At 47.6% G+C, this 20,124-nt stretch overlaps 10 protein-coding genes across 10 annotated transcripts; 5 read left to right on the forward strand and 5 right to left on the reverse strand.

The window, feature by feature from the left end:
* Window positions 1–256: 256 nt before the first annotated feature.
* Window positions 257–1,148, reverse strand: T310_6008 (Peroxiredoxin; the record flags this gene model as incomplete). Its single annotated transcript, XM_013471132.1, has 2 exons — window positions 257–597; window positions 845–1,148. 2 exons carry the CDS (start codon window positions 1,146–1,148, stop codon window positions 257–259), a joined length of 645 nt encoding a protein of 214 aa, XP_013326586.1.
* A 1,030-nt stretch (window positions 1,149–2,178) lies between these two features.
* Window positions 2,179–2,840, forward strand: T310_6009 (Mitochondrial protein sorting (Msf1); the record flags this gene model as incomplete). Its single annotated transcript, XM_013471133.1, has 2 exons — window positions 2,179–2,331; window positions 2,418–2,840. 2 exons carry the CDS (start codon window positions 2,179–2,181, stop codon window positions 2,838–2,840), a joined length of 576 nt encoding a protein of 191 aa, XP_013326587.1.
* An 836-nt stretch (window positions 2,841–3,676) lies between these two features.
* T310_6010 (Ethanolamine-phosphate cytidylyltransferase) lies at window positions 3,677–5,220 on the reverse strand (the record flags this gene model as incomplete). The annotated part of the gene is made up of 4 exons (XM_013471134.1): window positions 3,677–4,036; window positions 4,088–4,862; window positions 4,922–5,039; window positions 5,097–5,220. 4 exons carry the CDS (start codon window positions 5,218–5,220, stop codon window positions 3,677–3,679), a joined length of 1,377 nt encoding a protein of 458 aa, XP_013326588.1.
* A 418-nt stretch (window positions 5,221–5,638) lies between these two features.
* On the forward strand, window positions 5,639–6,703 carry T310_6011 (uncharacterized protein; the record flags this gene model as incomplete). Its single annotated transcript, XM_013471135.1, has 1 exon — window positions 5,639–6,703. One exon carries the CDS (start codon window positions 5,639–5,641, stop codon window positions 6,701–6,703), a length of 1,065 nt encoding a protein of 354 aa, XP_013326589.1.
* Window positions 6,704–7,544: 841 nt separating this feature from the next.
* Window positions 7,545–8,329, reverse strand: T310_6012 (Glutaredoxin; the record flags this gene model as incomplete). Its single annotated transcript, XM_013471136.1, has 4 exons — window positions 7,545–7,593; window positions 7,702–7,852; window positions 7,960–8,242; window positions 8,303–8,329. 4 exons carry the CDS (start codon window positions 8,327–8,329, stop codon window positions 7,545–7,547), a joined length of 510 nt encoding a protein of 169 aa, XP_013326590.1.
* Window positions 8,330–9,469: 1,140 nt separating this feature from the next.
* Window positions 9,470–11,130, reverse strand: T310_6013 (uncharacterized protein; the record flags this gene model as incomplete). Its single annotated transcript, XM_013471137.1, has 2 exons — window positions 9,470–10,797; window positions 11,061–11,130. The coding sequence occupies 2 exons, from the start codon at window positions 11,128–11,130 to the stop codon at window positions 9,470–9,472; spliced, it is 1,398 nt and encodes a 465-aa protein (XP_013326591.1).
* Window positions 11,131–11,707: 577 nt separating this feature from the next.
* T310_6014 (JmjC domain protein) lies at window positions 11,708–14,699 on the forward strand (the record flags this gene model as incomplete). Its single annotated transcript, XM_013471138.1, has 2 exons — window positions 11,708–11,975; window positions 12,064–14,699. 2 exons carry the CDS (start codon window positions 11,708–11,710, stop codon window positions 14,697–14,699), a joined length of 2,904 nt encoding a protein of 967 aa, XP_013326592.1.
* Window positions 14,700–16,928: 2,229 nt separating this feature from the next.
* On the forward strand, window positions 16,929–17,604 carry T310_6015 (Cytochrome oxidase complex assembly protein; the record flags this gene model as incomplete). The annotated part of the gene is made up of 2 exons (XM_013471139.1): window positions 16,929–17,396; window positions 17,512–17,604. The coding sequence occupies 2 exons, from the start codon at window positions 16,929–16,931 to the stop codon at window positions 17,602–17,604; spliced, it is 561 nt and encodes a 186-aa protein (XP_013326593.1).
* A 297-nt stretch (window positions 17,605–17,901) lies between these two features.
* T310_6016 (50S ribosomal protein L3) lies at window positions 17,902–18,892 on the reverse strand (the record flags this gene model as incomplete). Its single annotated transcript, XM_013471140.1, has 2 exons — window positions 17,902–18,008; window positions 18,097–18,892. The coding sequence occupies 2 exons, from the start codon at window positions 18,890–18,892 to the stop codon at window positions 17,902–17,904; spliced, it is 903 nt and encodes a 300-aa protein (XP_013326594.1).
* A 343-nt stretch (window positions 18,893–19,235) lies between these two features.
* T310_6017 (Peptide alpha-N-acetyltransferase Nat2) lies at window positions 19,236–20,040 on the forward strand (the record flags this gene model as incomplete). The annotated part of the gene is made up of 2 exons (XM_013471141.1): window positions 19,236–19,818; window positions 19,889–20,040. The coding sequence occupies 2 exons, from the start codon at window positions 19,236–19,238 to the stop codon at window positions 20,038–20,040; spliced, it is 735 nt and encodes a 244-aa protein (XP_013326595.1).
* Between the last annotated feature and the right edge of the window lie 84 nt (window positions 20,041–20,124).

The raw sequence follows: 20,124 nt of genomic DNA on the forward strand, positions 1-20,124 counted from the left end.
GTATTTGTGTATGTATCTACATGTATGTGCTGCTCACAGGTGTTGCTTATATTATTCCAATGTTGTCGATTTTCGTCCTTCGAGGTTGACATGAGAGGTAACCCCCATGCAAGAACAAATGAAACCTCGTTATATGAAACAGATCCTTCATAGTCAGTGCCAACTGAAGAAAAGTTAACGAAGAATATATTGTCGAATCATGTTGTTATCCCACCTTGCGCAAGGTAGTTCACACTTTCCTTTGTAGGGCCGACCCTCATGTCTGCAACTCTTTTGAGGGATCCTCATTTGAGCTCTCAGACACCAATCTTTCCACAGCTTCTACCGTCGCCGCGGGGCTACCAGGTTCCAACAGTCGTATTTTGCCTGTTTTATCTATCACGCAAACCCCTCTTATGGTCCCCTTAGGAACCTTCTTGAGCCCAAGAGCTGCAATTAGTGTGGCCTTCGGATCACAAAGAAGCGGGTAAGGCAGATTTTGCTTTGTTTTGAAGGTTGTGTTTGCCTTTGGTGAATCGGTTGAGAGTCCATAGATGGATAGCCCAGTCGACGAAAGGTGATCATAAGCGTCACGAAACATGCATGCTTGCTTTGTGCCTTGAAATAGTTAGTATCGTATCTTTCTATTGAGATCCACAAAGGAAGCAAAGAAAAAAAAAATGGAAGACATCGAAAAGTAATAATGTATCTAAGATATCTTTAGAGTACCCGTTGTCTGCAGGCATAATCTGCCATAATAATAAAAAAAACCAGCAATTCAAGATCGGGTATATAACAAATCAAGGACGGATGGTACCGAAAAAGATTCAAAGACAAGGACGTGAAAAAAAGACGGTGTACCTACATCCGGGTGTTGAGGCTTTCGGATACGTGAAGAGAACGACTCCGGACTTGCTAGCGTCTATCAAAGCCTTCAAAGAGGTTGTGACACCCTCATGTGTCTCGATCTCGCCTCCAAAACCATCCAGAGGAAGCGTGTCACCGGCTTTCGGAACACTCCCTCGTGGAGAGGGGCCATGATCATCGTCGGACTGTTTCTTTGGTTCAGCGCTTCTCTCCTTGGGAGCCTTTTTCTCATTTGGCTTTGCTTTCTTTTCCTGCGCTGGTATAGAGTCGGAAGGTGCCTTGCGCTTCCTCAGCTCGACCATTGCGATGTTTGCTTGCGTCGATTCTGGGGAAAGTAATGTAGTGGCCGGGCAGAGGTTAAGACCGGATCTATGCAAAAGGGTAATACCGCTGCAGATACGGCTTAACTCCGGCGGTTAGGGGTGGATGACCTCAAGCAGACTTTCCTGAAAGAGATTATAATACTCTGTACTCTCTCTCTATATATCCCTTGATCGAAATTTTTTGACGAAAATAATGCCTAGACGAAAAGCGGGTGGTCGTGTTCGCGACGCGTCGTGAACTACGAGTGCTAGCCCCTGAGTTCTGGCATTCAGCCTCTGGACGCCAGAAAGACACGCAGGTTAATTAGTCCAATCATGACAATAATTATTATTAGTTTAACTAACTAATTACACCAGGTGTAAGTGCACAACATGTAATGATTAATAGTATGCTATCCTCACCCCAACTCGTACGGAGTAATGCTGGGTCTGCTCCCATTGCCATCATGTCATGTGAAAATAACGCGCACGATCGATACGATCCACCATGACGCTTCCCCGGAGCGTTCCGGGAACAACCCAAGGCCGGGTGACGGAGCGATTCGAAAAGCCCTAGTCACTGGCCCTGGCTTCTGGTGGTTCTTCTTTCTCATTGGTCCATGCGGGGAGGGCTACCACGTCCACGTCCGGGCGGTTCAGGTCTTCCCGAACGAGAAGAAACGCTTTTTTTTTGCCCGCCCATGCATGACGGTGACCGAGGATTTGGCTCTCCTTCCATCATCGTCCTCGCAACATCTGTGACGACAGCAATTAATAATTCTCTAGCTGCTTCTGTAAATTATCATTTCCCGCACATCCAGCGTTACTATTGATCGCTTCCGTACCTGGTTTTCTTGTCTTTTTCACCGTCGTCCTGTTGCGCCACCCGTTAGCCGCTATCAAGAAAACTTCCGCGCATCTTTTTCGCTTTTGCACCCCAGCCGAACAAAAACTCCTTTGTAACCACTCCCGAGAACAAGGTTGACCGGGTAGAAAGACGGGAGTTTGGGTGGTAGTGCGATCACTCGGGATGAAGGTCTTCGCCTCTAATTGCACTTTTGACTACTCTTGGGAGGAGGTCTCGACAGCGAACTGGCGGAAATACTGTCCTTGGAACCAAAAGTCAACCCATGTCGTGGCTGTGGACACCTTATCGAGGACGGTAGAGCCGTCCACGGGCATTGTGAGTCAATATCCTTCCTCTCCTGTAGAAGTTTGGCCCATATGATAAGGGATGTTGCTGTGACTGACCAGGACGCCCGGCAATAGCTTCGTACCGAACGCCTCATCACCTGCAGTCAATCTGTTCCACGATGGGTAATCTCACTCTTCGGAGGAAACTCTTTGTCCTATGTCTATGAGGTTTCTTATGTCGATCCGATTGCGAAGAAAGTTACGATGTGCTCCACCAACCTCACGTGGTCGAATGTTCTGAATGTTCGAGAGACCGTTGTGTATCAGCCTTCCCCGTCGATGCCCGATACAAAAACCGATTTTAAACAAGAAGCTCTGATTACTGCCCTCTGCAGTGGTTGGCAAAAAATAAAGAACAAGGTCGAAGAGGCGAGTGTGGAGAGGTTTAGCCAAAATGCAAAGAGAGGACGAGAAGGCTTTGAGGCTGTCCTCGAAATGAGTCGGCGAGTTTTCGGAGAGCAGAAAGAGCGCGAAAACCAAAAGATCGAGTCCTCTTGAGTTTGATTTCGGTGTTCCACAGGACCTTCGCCATTACCGACTGCAGATTTCGACGTTCTTCTTTGTTTCTAAGGCATCAGCTCGGCGTTATTATGTTGTTCGACCTGGCGTTGGATTTTCTTTGCTGGAATCTCTATAATTTTTGTTGCATGACGGTCTGCTTTGAATTGACGACACAATCTTTTTTTTTTCGAGGGGGGCTTGTATTTTTTATCCTTTGGAACCCTCTGCTCTGGACACGATTCATGACTCATGTTGTGAACATAGAACTTCATTATTTATCAATAGAAATATCATAGTGTATATACATGAAAAAAGAAACCGGCAGTAGTGAGTTAGTAATCACTGTAGAATGGCCAAGGAGACATGAAGGTCCGGTTGAAAATGTGCCGGGCGCCTATGACTGCAAAATTAAGGTAATAGAAGGGAAGCTAAACAGTTCCTGTCGGGGTGTGTGGATTTTATACATTTCCCAAAAAGAAATGATGCCACCAACCTTACTCTGGTTGTGAGCTCACAAGAAGGACCTACCCTCTCAGGAATTCCAATTACCACAGGCAATTTACTGGTCAGCAGAAATTTCAGTAGATATTCATTGGCTAGCTATGTGGCCATAGCCTAGGTTGCTAACAGGGAAGAAAATGAGAGTCTTACCTTAGAGTTAGGGAGTAAACCACAGGCTATCTATAGGAAGAAGAGTGTCGTTGCCACAAAGTAAGACCAGGCAGGATGCGCGATATTCAGAGACCGTGTTCGTCTGATAGTACCTAATCAAAATCGGCTTCTGAGCTTTATATTGCCCAAAAATGATGGTTAAACCACATAAGCAGTAACTGTTAAGCCTGCTCTTGTCCATTCGAGTTGCCATCAATGTTAGATTGAGCCTCCAATGCCTCTTTCTGCTTAGCTGCCTCCTCCACAATAGCCTTCCTTAATTTCGCACGCTGCCTCTCTTCGTATGCATCACGGCTCTTTAAGATTCTCTGGACGATCTCACCAGCATTCACATTCTGAAAAGGGTGGCTTTCGATCTGCCTAAAGATACCCATTTTCTTTGGTGCGATATACGGATCATAGGTGAGTGGAATAAACGTCGTGGGACCATGGTACACTGCGCTCGGGACCCCCCAGGGCATGGATTGCAGAAAAGACTGGTTTGGTGTGAAGGGGGCTGAGAAGATAATCGCATGAATGTACTGAATTCGTCAGTTCGGGTCGAAATACAATTAGGAAGATCCGAAACCTACTCTGCATTGAAGAACACAAAGACCTCTTTCGAAGATGTTCATGATGGGGTAATTGAGACCTTTCCAGTGATTGATAACATTATCGTCATGGATACCGGCGACAATGTATGCAGGTCCGAAATCCTCCCCATACTCTGAGCACCTTTTTTCTCTTTCCGCGGGTTCATACCACCCACGTTGGCGACCTTCTTCCTCTTCTTTCGACAGCACGCGTCGAAGAAATTCGATATGGCCAGACGAGAAAAGGTCAAACCCACCATCCACATACACGATGCGCTGACCTGGTCTCGGTGGTTTACCTGGGACGAGATTTTCAAAGATCCCGGCTTCCTCAATCGTTTGACCAATTTTTGCTGAGTCTGTACCGCTCCACGTCCACACCTCAGGGCCCGGCTTGAGGCCAGTTTCATCTGTTGCGTAGTCCCGAATTCTCTGCAGAAGATCTGCACCAAACTCTTTTCGCTCTTCTGGACTGCCAGATCCTTCTATACCGGCCAAAGTGTCTTTTAACGACTTGATGAAGTGTCCCTTCGTACATAAAAGCATGCGGCCAACAAGATCTGTCGTAGATATCCCGGGAGTTCTCTTCACCACCAGGAAACGGCCTGCAGCTTTAACGAATCGATAACAGTCATTTCCATTGCTGTCCGAGGTGATGTCATCCCCATGGACAACGTAGTAGCAGCCATAATGTGACACCCATGGAAGCGATGTCACGTATGGAGCATAAGGAACGGACTTCGAAACCCAACGGCAGGCATCAACAGCGGCCACCCTACAGCAATCAAAGCGAGTATGAGTATAGGGGCAATTTCATTGCGTCTTTGAACTAACCGTTCCTTCAGAGTCATAACAGTCGGGCCTTTATTTTCGAGGATCGCTTCGTCCGAATGAACTCCTACGACTAGTTCCTTCCCCAGCCTGCGGGCCTGAAGCATCGCACCAGCATGTCCTGTGCATCCTTTGATTAACTACCAAGGAAGTCAAAGCTTTAGGCTAGCCTTCTCACCGTGATGGCTGAAATCGAAACATCCGTCTACCCAGATACGCTCTTTGGAAATGGGAACATCATCTTGTGGGTCAACGGGCCACTTCCCCGGGAGGGGAACTTCCTCCTCAGGGGAGATATCCATATGGAGCACTCAGTGGGGTAAAAAGAGAAAAGAAGAGAAGGAAAACAGGGCAGTTATCGTTTAGGAACACCTGGAGACGGCGGACAAACAGTGGTCTTATCTAATCAAAGTAAGACAGACTGGTCGGGAAAAATAAAACAGCGAAGTCTACTCAGGATTCATCTATTCAACGAATGTTCCCCCGGAACGAAAAGGAGGGGCTCGGCGGTCTGCTTTAAACTTTAGAGTGCTCCGCGGGGTCCTTGCCGATCTAATTATAGACCCCGAGTCCACTGCGTGTCTCCTGCGCTAAAAGTGACCCCCGGCAGCACATCATCGGTTTTTGTATCTACAGTAATCACTCGGTCTATCTGCCGATAGATGAGAGCTTTGCCTTCAATCCAATTCTCTCATAGTTGACTGCTAACAACATTGCGCCATGAACGGAATGATCGCCTCGCCGTTTGCCCACGGCCTGACGCGCAGAGACACTACCTGGAGTAAATCTTCGGGCGCGGGCCATTCCAGTCAGGAGAATGCCCATGGAGGCAGCGGTGGGATACCTCCCCTTCCTTCTGCATCGGGTGGTGGCACACTCGGGCCGCAGAGCGCCAGCGCAATCTACCAACATATCCATGACATAGCTGCGAAACGAATATCGACTCTGGACTATTTGCGTAAAGCGTCAGTCGACATCTATCCGCTTTGGTTTGCTTCAGTTGTGAAACTCATTTTGAAAGACAGTCACGAAGGCCGAGTCTATTGGTTCAATACGGTTCATTTTTCGAAAGCAGATCTCATGCGCATGCCCTACTTTGATTCGCGAAAGCTTTCCCGTCGCGCAATCAATTACCTGCTCCTTGGACTTTCTCTTCCTCCGATCCTTGACGTAAGCTCGACGCCATTTGAGTATCTCCGCTCCCTTCACGCTCTACTACTTGAGTTTGAGACTTTTCAACAAGCGCATCCGCCGGACGGTAGTTCGTCTTCGACCCTTGTTCGAGCAAGAATACCGCAGATGTTCAAAAGGGCAACGCATGCCGGCAACAAAGCCAGGAGGACGAGCTCTGCCACGGAGATTGGCTTACCTATGCATTTTAGCGACTCTTCGGATGTCAAGGCCATGACCGGGAATCTGGCGTCTTCAGCGACGGCGGCTTCAGCGGTCACATCCTTCCCCAGTGCAGACTCCTCAGACCTTCTCCCTGGAGAAGAATACTCATACCTTCTAACACCTTCCCTGCCTTTCGACCCTGACTTCTTTGAGACATTTGCAACGCTATGTGATGTGTTGATTGATTGCTATACCAGGCTTGTGACCCTGGTGTCTAGTCCTGCTGTTTGCACAGCTGCATTAGGAGAGCTGTTCACCAAGACTGACGCGAAGCTTCGGAAAATCATGGTTGCTGGAGTAGTGCGAGAGTTTGAGGATGCCAGCAGGAGCGGCGCAAAGAACGAGATTGCGGGAGTTAGTCGTGTTGTTTTAGGGGGACTTCTAGGCTAATGCGATATCAAGTTAAAAGTGCCTCGCCTTTTCTTCTTTTTGCTTTTCATGGAGTGGTGGTGTTTTGGGATTTGAGCAAGTTAGCTGAATGTTCAAAAACTATGATGTTTGCGCTTTGAATATGGCGTTTCAAATGGGGTGTTCTTTTAGGACAGCGTTGGAACAATATTGACGAATTTGCATTGAAGGGCTCTACTGTCATATTCGAATACCAGAGTCCATTATATACCCTGATATAAGAGAATTGACTGCAACAGGGAACCTCAGCTAACTCTGGGGTCATTTACTCAGTACTGAGAAAATGGCTTTGGGACCGGGTTATCCGGATATACGGTTTACTCTGTGCAATAGTTTATCATGCTTTGAGCCATCAAGCCTCCACAAAAAAAAAACTTTCGAATCATCGATAATAGAAGAAGCTGCCACCATTGGGTGTTGCATGTTTTACTAATAGGATATGTAAATTTGCCAGCTGAAAAAACCTTCAGTTCAAGTGTTGGTATACTTATATCGAGATCCCAAGTATGTAACTAAAATCAATTCCAGTGGGTTTTCATGTTTGAGGCCGTGAACTTTACAGTATCGGAAACAGAGAGTAATTCAAGTCGTTCCATGTACTAATATAATTCATGCATAATACCATCACTTGGTGTGACAGATGCCATGCGGTGGCGAGCTGAATAATCTAAAGGACTTTAAAGAACTTGCCTTCTGTATAGAACGAAATGTTCAATGACCATCAATGTCGGCCTGATTGCGTCCCTGTCTAGACATGGGGGTCAAAAGTACTCAATCTATTTCATACCAACAAACTTTGCAGACAATTAATTGCGACAAGAAGCTAGCATAACCCTGTTAAATGTATTTCTGACAGCCACAATAAGAAACAGCTAGGCAGCAAAGATATAAAAATACAATGAACATGCCAGGCAGAGGTTGCGCTATACCGATATAAGGGCTGAATACATTTGACACTGACGACGAGTTTTGCTGCTTACTCTTCAGCCGAGACCAAGACACCTTTTTCTTCTAGGAGTTTGGCAAGCTCTCCACTCTGGTGCATTGACATTAAGATATCACAGCCACCGATGAACTCTTTATCGACATAGAGCTGCGGGATGGTTGGCCAATCCGAGTATTCTTTGATGCCTATTAACGATAACTCCTTAGCCTCTGAACTTTGAACGAGATCCCCACTCTCCCAAAAGAGACGAAATCATTGATTAAAAAAAAGGATCATCGGGATGACAACACACCTTGTCGAAGCTCAGGGTCCTCCAAGACATTGAAGGCAGCGAATTTCTTCGGATCCACTCCCTGCAAACCGAGAATCTGTATGCTTGCTCGCGAAAAGCCACACTGCGGTGTCTCTGGGGTTCCTTTCATAAAGAGTACGACGGGAGCTGATGCTATAGCTTTTTCGATCGCTGCTTTTGTCTCTGAAGAGAGAAGTCGGGCTTGAAGAGTAGGTATTTTCGGTCTAGAGAAAGAGCGTGGTGGCGCGAACCTCTGCGCTGACCGCGCAGCACCCACGGAAGCCTATATATCTAAGTAAGCTTGCAATTTCCCGAAGTAGGAATAATACAGTTGAAGACTCACAGATGACAATAATGTCCTCGAAAACATATTCTGGCTTATTTCAGAAATGTGACAAACAATATGAGATATGACGTCTAAGTCCGGCAAGTTGGCGGTCGCGGATATGCAGCGAGTGATAGATTACTCGATTCCGACTCTGCATGACCCACCTACGTAGGTACCTAGGTACCTACTACTCAAGACTCACGAGTACCTATATACTTGTCCCCGGAAATGCAGCGCACCGAATGCCATTTCCGTCCTGGGACGGGAGGCTAAGATCAGCTTGCTGCCCATCCAGTGAGCACTTAGTTATCGTCCTCCCTGCTTACGCTATCAAATACGACAATAATAAAACCTGTCTATCTACCTAGCCACCTGTCTTTCTCAACACTCCGTTGCCTTGTCTCTCAGTATCAGAATTTTGCTTTCTGGCTCTTTCGATACTTCGGCACTTGTATCGATAAATACAAGCCTAGGCAAGTTAGGGTGTGACTCAATTCACCATGGCTTCGCCTGGAGATGTTGATGCTCAATCTGCGTGAATGAGGGAAATCATTTTCTGGCATATATTCTGTAAGGTCAAATCATACCACCAGAGGGATGGACAACAGACAGCAATGAGCTCGATATTGAATTCCTCTGGGAGAACAGAGATGGCCTTGGTCAGGCAATGGCCAGAGAATATGGCCTAAATTCACCACGACCAATTATGTGCAGTGCCGCTGCGACCAGTGAAGGCTGTGTTATGTTCCAGTCCGGCAGCAAGTTTTACATATGGAATCAAATGGATGGAGGGGTCTGGGAGGTCACGATCTCCCAGGACTTGATTAAGATCCTGGAGATAATGTACAAGACGGATACTAAGGGATTGAAGCTGAAGCAGTGTTCGTGTGCTGGTGGAAAGGTAAGGTAGGTAGTTACGCCACTAGCTTACTATGAGTCTATGTCTGAGATCCCCGCGTCACTCAAATTTCCGTATCTCTTACTCCGTGGTTTTCAGAAAAAGATTGTTTGTTGGCAACTACAATGCCGAGTATCTTACGGCTCTAGCATTCATAATAACTTAAATGCGAGTGGATTTACGGAGTACTTTACGATATTGAGCTTACAACTACATCCCGAAAGAAACAATGAGGACTATTGAGAACTATGCGAAACTAGAGTACAAGAAGTCCTATATGAGAATCATGCGGCGTCTTGCGTAGCATTGCGGCCTTTTTCGATGCTGTATTCGGCCTTTCCATCATACAAGCCCCACAATTGAGCAAGATATTCGCCGAGCAGACCAAGTGCTATGCCTCCGCCTGTAATCCAGCAACCGTGCTTGAACCACCACCAACAATTCTTCACATCCTTCAAGCGAACTCTCCAAATCATTATGCCGAGAGTAAGGATAGCACTGCCACAGCTGCCAACAAAGAAGACAGGTCCAGTTCCCGCGACTACTCCAGCAGCGGCAAGAAGTGCGACTTGAGTCACAGCCAAACCAGACAACACAGTTTTAGTATTATGCTCGTGACGTAGGGCGATTGACCTGATTCCAGCCGCGAGGTCATCTTTGATGTCCATGTGAGCATATATCATATCGTACAACACTGTCCAAGCGACACAACTGGAGTATAGTGCTGCCGCAGCCCCCAGAGCCTCTGGGCGGCTTAAAAGATCAATACCCAATGCCGGAAATCCCATTATTGCTCCCCAAGAAAATGTCAATCCCAGAACGAATTGCGGGTAATCCGTGACTCTTTTGGCTAATGGGTAGGTTGTAACAAGGAGAAGACTAGGGATTCCGTACCATAAGCATTGAGTAGGAAACTGAAGGAGAACACCGAGACCAGCAAGGAGCTGGAAGCCTGTGAAGATTATCGCGTTTTGAGGGGTCACTGCCCCTCTAGCGAGTGGCCGAAACTTCGTCCGTTCAACATGGGGGTCTAAATTCCTATCCCAAAGGTCGTTGATAGTACATCCTGCGCCTCGCATAATCAACGCTCCAGTGAAGAATAGACCTGTTTTTGCGAGTATTTCGACGGGAGGTACAATCGGATTGGCAAGCGAGCCGGCTAGAAGTGTCGAAAATAGGCAAGGAAAAAAGAGGTAATATGTACCAGTCGGCTTGTCAAGGCGTATTAATTCGGCATATGGTATCCAAGACTTGGGAAGGTGCGAAATTAGACCGGTTTGAGGCGGCGAATATTGCGCAGGAGCGGGCGTTTGTGTCGAATTTGTTGCATACCGGTCCAGAGACGTTTGAGACACAGCACGAAGCTTTAGTGACCGCCCGGTAGGTGTACGTCGCGATGCTTGGCCTCGATACCTCCAATGAGAACTGGCGAGTACCAGAGTTCTGAAAAACGGCGCCGTCGATCGAAGTCCAGGCTTAGTTGATAAGCAATGTCCGCAGCTCAAAGTAATATTCCTCCATTGCGGTAGGCTTTGTGTAAGCTGCGGACGGAGTGACATAACTAAGCATGATGAAGCAGATATCATTGCAAATAACTGAGGCGAATAGAGCCCTGGATAATTCAGCAAGTCAGGCAATCAGAAACAATTGCTAGGCGCAACTGTTAACACCGCCGTGGGCATTGCCCTATCACAAGAGATGCGAAATGGAAATGTCGGTTATTTTAAAGCGATGAAAGAGGTACTGGGTGATTAAGATAGCCAATGATGTATATTGAAGGTGTGAGCTCATACTTTTCTTTCGGAGCAAAACACAACAGGCCTTCAGTATGAAGCTGATCGTTCTACCGGCCTACGCGGAAATAATAATTATTACTTCCAGAGTTTATCTTAACCGTCCTCGAAGATGATTGTGATTGGTCGGTGAACTGTGCCTCGGTAGGCATTGCCCAAAAAGGGATTAGCCAATCGCGCCCCATATCATTCGGATGAACTGAAAGCCTGGGACAACAGTACCATCGCGAACTCAAGATGCGGATTGTGAATCACAATCAACAGCTGCTGTCTTTGGATTGACCTTGAGCGAGCTTTCCATTCCCTCCAAAGGCTCCTTTTCGGAACCGCGTTCTTTAATGGCGTGAAGCCTTTTGCGAGTCTCATCAATTTCCTATGAATAGAAGGCTCACACTCCCGCCACTACGGTGACGGTTACATGCACTTGCCTCTCGAGTCTAAGGCAGCTTTGAGCAGCGTTCTTTGAGGCGCGTCGCTATTAGCATACTGCGCAAAGCTTGTTGTGTTAGGTTCTCAGAAGTGATGCTGCCACAACAGCTGACCATAGACAGCCCGCTTTCGCATCCGTTTCATTAAGACGACTGTGCTCGTCATCCAGAGGCTATGCGCAATTTATTAAATTCACTCTTCGAAGAGTCTCCGCGATCCGCAAGTTGTGACTATTTCCATCAATGTCTCTGACTCTGAGGGCATTCAATATCACGCGCGTATCGGTACGACTCCACGAATATGCCTGCTCAACGACCCCGCGCGGCTTTTGAGCCGATTCCTCCTGATATCGATGTCACAGCGCTTGTGGAATCAACGCCGAATTTTGAATTCGTCGTAAGGATACATTGTGATGCGATCGATGAACAGGGGTTGGAGAATTTCGAAAAATTGGTTCTTCTTCATGTGATACTTGGTGGAAAGCCCCTGGTTGTTGAAGGATACGACACGCGACTAGAGAAGTGGATATTTTCAGAACAATGGCTTAGGGATAACTACTCTACGAAGAGTAAGTTGTTTATCGTTTGTTTACATGATCAAGATTTCAAGGTTCGTCAATTCTCAAAGCAATTCCAGCTGACTTTTCTCTCATTTAGCGGAAAATGCGCGAAATCTCACAACAAAATCCAATCTTCCTCTCACTATCGGCCATTACTTGAACAATATGTCTCTTTTGACCGACCAATGGAACTTGTCAAATTACACGGATCCGACACGTCAGAGAATATATTTGAAGGATATTGACTGTCCAGACGTCTGGCACGAAAAGCTCAAAGAGATCATCCCCCCGTTTCTCTTTTACCTCAATGAATCCACGGGGGATGTTGGGGGTGTCGGAGCAACGCTGGAACCAAATCCCTACGGCCCTGGAGTGAAGGCAGGAAGAGGAATTGCGAGGGCAGGTGACTTGATGAGCAGTCTTCCTCCGGAAATGAGGGCCGAAAATCTCATGTGCTATATTGGTCATGAGGGTACATATACGCCTTGTCATCAAGAGATGTGCGCCAGTCTTGGTCACAACATAATGGTGGAAGCGTCATCTGGACTTGTCGAACATGGAAAGCTTACGAAACCAGGTTCATCCATTTGGTTCATGACTGAGACTAAAGACCGTCATCTCGTGTCGGAATATTGGTCATCTGTACTTGGCCACGATATTGATCTCGAGGATCATTTTGCCCAAATAAATGCATGGAAGGCAGCACCATTCAAGACGTATGTGGTAGAACAAAGAGTGGGTGATTTCATCCTCATTCCACCTCTGGCGGCCCATCAGGTCTGGAATCGAGGAACCCGAACAATGAAAGTTGCCTGGAATCGCACTACTGCTGAGACCCTGGAAATGGCCTTGGACGAAGCCCTTCCCCGCGCGAGGGCTGTCTGTCGGGACGAGCAGTACAAGAACAAGGCAATCGTGTTTTATTCCCTTGAGAGGTACTCCAAGCTCCTTCGCACTGCTGAGGAACGCAACCTCAACAGTCCCAAGATACGCCAATTGCAGAAAGATTTTCGAAGGCTTTTTGCCTTATACACACGGATCTTACTCTCAGAGAGTTTTGCAGAGGATTTGCCTGAAGAGAAAAATGTCCAGTTCCTTCCCTTTGAAAGCAATGTGACTTGTGCTTATTGTCGGTGTAATATCTTTAACCGGTTTCTCACTTGTCCTTCTTGTGTTGGTAAACTTCCTAATGGCGAAGACGATTACTATGATATCTGCATGGAATGTTATGCCATGGGCCGAAGCTGCGCTTGCATTTCGAAACTCAAGTGGGTGGAACAATTTCGTTGGGGAGAACTGATCGAAAAACACGAAAGCTGGAGAAGGCAGATCCTCAGGTTCACCGGCCACCGTGGTGATCAATACCAGCCTTTTGCAGTCGAGAAGAGTAAACTGGGGAAAAGAACCTTGGCTGAAGTTTGCCAAAGAGAGCTAAGGAGAAGACCATGGGTAGACATTACCAAACCGCCTGCACGCCAAAAAAATGATGACAGCATTATCGATGACAACGACGATGGTCGACCTCGAAAGCGAAGAAAAGTTCGCCGATCAGAAAAGTGGCACAAGGAACATGGAAGATGCCATATTTGTAAGGCACCAGAACCGACGTGGAAAATTGCTTCCTGTACGTCGTGCGACTTGAACTATTGCTATGGTAGCCTCTTCAGAGCTTTTGAGATCATGCCGCAGACCGTCTTGGAGGACTATAGCTGGAAATGCCCGAAGTGTCGCAAGATTTGCAGCTGCGGTGCTTGTCGTCGAGATCCTACCATGACACCATATGAGCCCAAGGGTCTCTTACTCGGTCATGATACGAGAAAGGTGGCGGATCCTCGCAGTGTAGAAGCTTTGGTGAATTTCAGTCATTCAAATATCGTGTGGCTTAAAAAGGCTGGCGATGGTAACCGGGACGATTCCCGTCGACTGCAAAGGCATCGAGAGGAGGCTGAGATGGCGAAGATGCATGCCCTCGCAGCAAGTGAAGACTACGATGAACTTGAGAATGAGGGCCCTGTGGAAGGCGAAAATCCGCATATGGTAGACTATGAAAATATCCCAATTGACCCCGCCCTCGGCGCAGCAGTTGGGGTGCCTTCAACCGAAAACGGAGATGATCGTACCTTCACGAGTGCGTCTCGAAAGGGCCAGGATGATGGCTTCCGTGATGCGGCGGCAATTAGATTTGAGTATCCTGATCTAGAGGATACATCTTCTGCGCCGCCCGCAGAGGCTCCCAGACCTACACTCTCGGAAATGTTTCCACCATTGCCTTCCAATGACAGCGAACAGGCTTTGAGTTCTGCAATAGAGGGAAACAGCCGGCTCAATGGAGACTCAAGTTTGCAAGACGGGGCTTCCAGTTCTCTGAAATCTGGTGGAAGCCGAGGCATGTCCAAGAGGCTCATTGTTCGCCTCAAGATTGGTAGGAAAGGAATGGAAGCTTTCGTACGCTCGCAGCGTCCCGCCGATAATCATGACAAAGAACGACGACCAACAACAAGTTCTGCGATTATCCAGTCAGATCTGACGAATCCCAATTCAGTGTCTCAACCTTTGCGCCCCAAATCTAATCTACCGAAGGCGCGTAAGAGTCGAGGTGAAAAGGACGAGGACTTTACTCCTGGCAAAGGACGGGCGGTGAAGATTCCGAATAATAAATTGGATAGACCGAAGCCAACTAGGGCTGTGAGGGTGAATTATTTTGAGGACTCCGACGTATCGGATGATTCATGAATGGATTATCTACCCTTGATCAAAGCCCTGCAAGTCTTCGGGAAGGGGACATGCTGTTCGATTTTGTCAAGCTGCAGTTAAATAGCCGGACGTTTTGTAATTCGTTGGTAGGACTTGTGGGACATTTATTGGTGACCTAAGGACACACAGATAATTAGGTCTGCGCTGGATGGAGTTAATGAGATACCTGTGTATTATTTTAAACATCAACGCTGATCTTGGATCCTTGTAGCATTCCAGGAAGCTCTAGTCCTATCATTATTAATTAAACTCCCTACTTAATTGGCGCCAAGTAAAACAAGATAGGTTCTTAAGTTAGTTCTAGCTGATACCACTGTGCGCCCCGAGGACATCGCGTGCTAGGTATAATATACCACTTCATGGAAGCTGATGGTTAAACAAGGTTTCTTCTTGTATGAAAGCATCTTTTAGTTCAGCCATTGTAAACAAGTGGTAAGACTGGTTATTTGATAAAGGCAACCTTGATGTCATTAACAGTGAAAATTATAAGCTAAGAATTCTAATCCTTAATGAAACAAGGACGGTTTTCTTCTGGTAGGGGAAAAAAAACAGTTAATCAATCATTCATTACAGAAAAAAACACGAGTTTTTAAGAAATAAGCCTGATTGAAAAAAAAATAAAAGGCATGACTTAGATAATACCCTATTATACATTCCGTATGTATGTTATTCATGGATATATTCTGCATCTTATATATGTAATCTTCTTGTTGGTGAGTTATCTATTATTGAAATGGGGTTGATTTACCGGGTCTAAGAGGTAATGGAAAACTTTTGACGACGTATTCGCGATATAGGTATGAAGATAACGATTCGATTCCGAACCTGGGTCAGAAAACTTGCAGTTGTTGAAGAATATATAAAATAAGGACAAGAAGATCAGAATGCAGGTTATATATACATATATATATTTCGATCGTGTGCTGTGCTCAGTTCGGATTTTTTTTCCTGGCTTGCAAGCTTTCCAGTGTAAAGCGAGCTCTATAGAACTTATTCGTGAGGACACGCATTCGAGAGACATTGTATTTATATTAGAAGGTGCTACAATTGGCCGATCAATCAGTCGACTTCTAACAGCCAGAGCTTCGTCAGAATGTTCGAGGTTAGGGAAATCGTGTATCATGACTAGATGTCCAACCTATGTAAGAGTCCATCTGTGTAGAAAATCTAAGGTCAATAAGAAAAAAAAGTCTAGGCCCCCTTATACTCATAACGAAGTTCTTCAAGCTGGCCAATGTCAACATCCAGCATCATTCTTCGAGCCATCACCACGATGCCAAGCACCGCTATAACCAGGCGTGTAAGTTGCCAGAGCTTTCTTTACAGCGCTTTTGTCTGCACATGGGATTCTTCGAAATGGGAGAAACGCACCTCCAGGAACGAGATAAAGAACCGGCCAGAGCTGGTCTTGATCCCTGTTGCCGCTCATGCTCCAAAATACCAAAGAAAGAAAGGCGCAGACAGCGGTATTCAGAGAAGTGAGATACTTCCTTGCGATTACAAGACTCTCTGGTCCGATATCTCTGAAAGGCTCCCTGTCTTTACGACTGGGCCGTTGAAGCGGAACGTATCTCATGAAGCATGCTGTCGCCAGGAGAGACAAGATACAAAGGATGGAACTGAATCTCTGAAATGCCGTGGCGGCTGGTGAAAGTATCGACGGGACATACGCAATGGTGGTTATGAGCGGGAGTATTGTAAAAGCAAGCTAACCCTTGTTGCTCAGTCATCGCGAAAAAGAATACGAACAGTCATCACGAGAATTAAAAAAAAAACATACATGATAGCGGGAATTTTGCTTATCGTTCTCCACTTGTAGCTCTTTGATAAGTCGCTCTTGTTCTTAAACCAAAAGAAAGAGGAAGCATCAGCGTCGAGCCGACGGTGGGAGTTGTCAAATCCAAACCTTCTTCATCGAGCTCTTCTCTCCCCTCGGGCTCCTGCTCGGAGTCATCAGGATAGCGAAAGGTTTTCCGTAGCCGGGCTGCGGCCATATTGGCAGAAGAGCTTCAAACCGAGAGCTGAGAAAATGTTGGAAACGTAGTTATGCACTATTACTGGGAGAGGGACGGAGTAACTTGGCTTGGAAACTGGAACTCGGCCCAGCCGAGTTTGAGTTGTTTGACTGTCATTTCTTCGCCTCCTCGACGACGGCGAGTCAGAGAAACCCCTCTCTCACAGAGAGAGATACACACGAGAGAGACAACAATGGCTTCCTTCAGAATTCTACGGGGCCCTGCGCGACCGCGACCGGCACCAGTGCTCAGTCGTTATTCTCGTTGCAATCAGCGTACCCTCATCCCCGCTCCATCCCCGAACTCGGGCCCTCTTCTAGATCGCCGTCCGGACCGTGAGCTTCCTGCGGTCGAGTCGAATTGGCGATGGGCTCGCACGCTTCCTTTCTTTGCAGTCGTTGTGGGGGCTGCGATGCTCGGTATATTCAATTACCAACGGTCGTCGTCCAGTGTCGTCAGTAGCACATTATACGCTCTCCGTACGTCTCCGCGGGCCCGTGAAATCCTGGGCGACGAGATCTACTTCGCGCATAAAATCCCTTGGATCAGTGGCGAAATGGATCAATTACACGGGACAATCGACATATCCTTCTGGGTGAAGGGTACGAAAGCCAAAGGCAAGATGAGATTCAGGAGTGTGAGGCCGGATCGATTGAGCTATGTGAGTTTTTTGACCGTTAATAAGAAACTTCCTTTTCCGCTGCTTTAAACCGCCTATGGTGTATTCCGCTTTGGGGAACAAGACATCTAGCTGACTATGGTTTGTCATAATGTAGTTCCGCACCGAGGAATGGAGCCTTGAGACCGAGGACGGAAGAATTGTGCATCTCCTCGTGGACAATGAAGAAGATCCTTTCAAGGCAGGCTGAGAGTTCCATAATTCCTTGAATCTCCTCACATTATTGAATGTGTCACATGCCCCGAACATGGAGAATTCACTCCCCGGTTCTTGTCCTATTGCATCGTGTTTGGCGTTTGGAGTGGGGAACTATAAAGGACTGAGTCGCCGTGACTCGATAGAAATACTAGGTTATTTCCTGGGACAGATTCTGGACAAGGAAGATGGGGAAGCAAATTTGGATATCATGTATCTATAATCCTCGCGCCGCTCAAATACATGTATAATAGTACATTTCATGAACAATAAAAAAACAAACATAAGGACCTTAAGAAGCCGGAGTTTCGTTCAACTGCTTGTAAGCAATTTCGGGCCAAGGCTTTTTGAGGGCATCCTGTATTCTCACGACACAACCTTTGGGTCCACTGAGGCAGCCTGCAGAACCCAGCTTCTCATCAGCAACTGCTGCGAGACGAGAAAATAACGCAAAAGAAACTCTCGAGACAAGGGAATAACGACATACCGTTCACGACAACAATGCCATTCTCGGGGTCCACCTTCAGGACCTTCAAGTTTTGCACCGTGTTCTGCTGATTTCCCATGTTACCTGCCATTCTCTTTCCCGGATACACTCTGGATCCTCCTCCCTGACTCGGACCCGCAGATCCAAGAGAACGGTGCGTCAAGCTGACACCGTGACTACGGTCCTGACCGCCCATACCATGCCTCTTCATCACACCAGCAAACCCCTTTCCCTTGGTCTTCGAACGTGCATCGATATATTGGCCTTCTTGAAACCAATCCGCACCGATGACTTGCCCAATCGGTAGGAGCCCGCGCTCGTCTCTGACTCGGAACTCGTAGACGTATCTCTTCGGCGAGACGCCGTGGGCGGAAAAGTGCCCGAGCAAAGACTTTGTCATCCTGCGAGGATGCTTCCAGCCGGCGCCAACCTGGACGGCGTAATACCCGTGCCTCTCGCGTGTCTTGTGTGATACCACTTGGACTCGGTCAAGCTGCAGGACGGTGCATGGGGTTCGTTTCCCAGTCTCCGGGTCGTAAATGGCGGTCATGCCCTTCTTGATAGCAATGGCACCGGTCCGCAATGGCAGCGTGTCTGCTTTGATCTTTCGCTCCAGGGCGGCCGCGGGGGTAGATTTCAAGATGGGAAGGTCAGGTCCGACATTGAAGCGACTCGTTTTAGGCGGGTTCAAAGACCTGATACCAAACTGCCTCTTCGGGGTGAAGTTGAAGAAGAATTGAGCGGCCCAGATAGGCCGACTGAGCCACCTGAGCTCTACTGGGAGCTTCGGAGCCATGGCGAAGAGGGAAAGTTGGTAGAAAGCCCGCCGACTCTGAGCGAGTTCAGGGCAGGTCAAGGATTTCCCATGGGTTGCGGAGAGAAGGCGAAGGCGCCAAGACTAGTTCTTAGCGGCTCCGACGGAGCTCGACAGCATGCCGCATCGGCCGGAGCGGAGCGACTTTTTCCTTTCTGACGGAACATCGTAGCTTATGCAGGGCTTATTTTTATAGTCTCTCGGTCGCAATTAGTTTGCTTTATCGTGTACGGGTTCTATAACCCGGTTTTATTTTCATTGCGGAGAGGGAGGGAATGAGAAAAGGCGATTGTCAACAATATACCAAGCAATAATAATAATAATAATGTCTCCGCGGCCTGCACTCATACCTCGACTATTGCAGCAACAGGTGGAATCCTCTCGACATGTTGGCCGCTCTGTCTGGAGACCACTATTGCCGCTTCCTTGGGAGCAACCGACGGCTCGATTTTCCTCGTTCGCGCGAACAGCTCGACTAAGGACTCGGCCTGGTGCAGTGACCCCTTCCAAACGAGATCCTTTCGTCCGCCAGCAGAGCCCGCCGAAAAGGTTCTATTCTTCACAGGCGCCGTCTCAAAAGCCTTCGCTATCTCAGCGGCTAAAGACGCTGTCCCGCGAATATGGGTGGTCCGCGCTGGGTGTTTATCTGTTGCTCTCGGCCGTCGACTTTCCCTTTTGCTTTCTAGCTGTGAGACTGTTCGGAGTGGAGCGGATCGGATATTACGAACATGTGGTTGTCGAAGGAGTAAAGGACCTATTGCGCAGTATTTGGCCGATTCCAAGCAGGAAGGGTCCCAGCGGCGCTGAGGAAGAGGGCGATTCTCCCATCAAGAAGGACGAAGCTATCAAGCCTGGGAATAGCCATGGGGTTTTGGAGGCAGAGAAGAACAATTCCGGGGAAGGAGCAAGTAAGTGGTGGCGCCTTCTTGCTTTTATATGCTATTGAGATGCGCTGACCTGATCTCTCCACACATATAGGCATCTTGACACAGCTCGCCCTGGCATACGCAATACACAAGAGCTTCATCTTCATCCGGGTGCCTTTGACGGCGGCTGTCACCCCCAAAGTCGTCAAGACGCTTAGACGATGGGGTTGGGACATCGGCAAACGAACGCCCAAGAGCAGCTAGCCAGTTGTAGATTATCCTTCCCATGCGAGAAGACTGCGGGTCATATCTCCCACATAGAGAGCGGTTCTTCGAGCGACATCCCGT

This window comes from Rasamsonia emersonii (genome assembly GCF_000968595.1).
Source record: "Rasamsonia emersonii CBS 393.64 chromosome Unknown ctg1118621760356, whole genome shotgun sequence".
NCBI lineage: Eukaryota > Fungi > Ascomycota > Eurotiomycetes > Eurotiales > Trichocomaceae > Rasamsonia > Rasamsonia emersonii.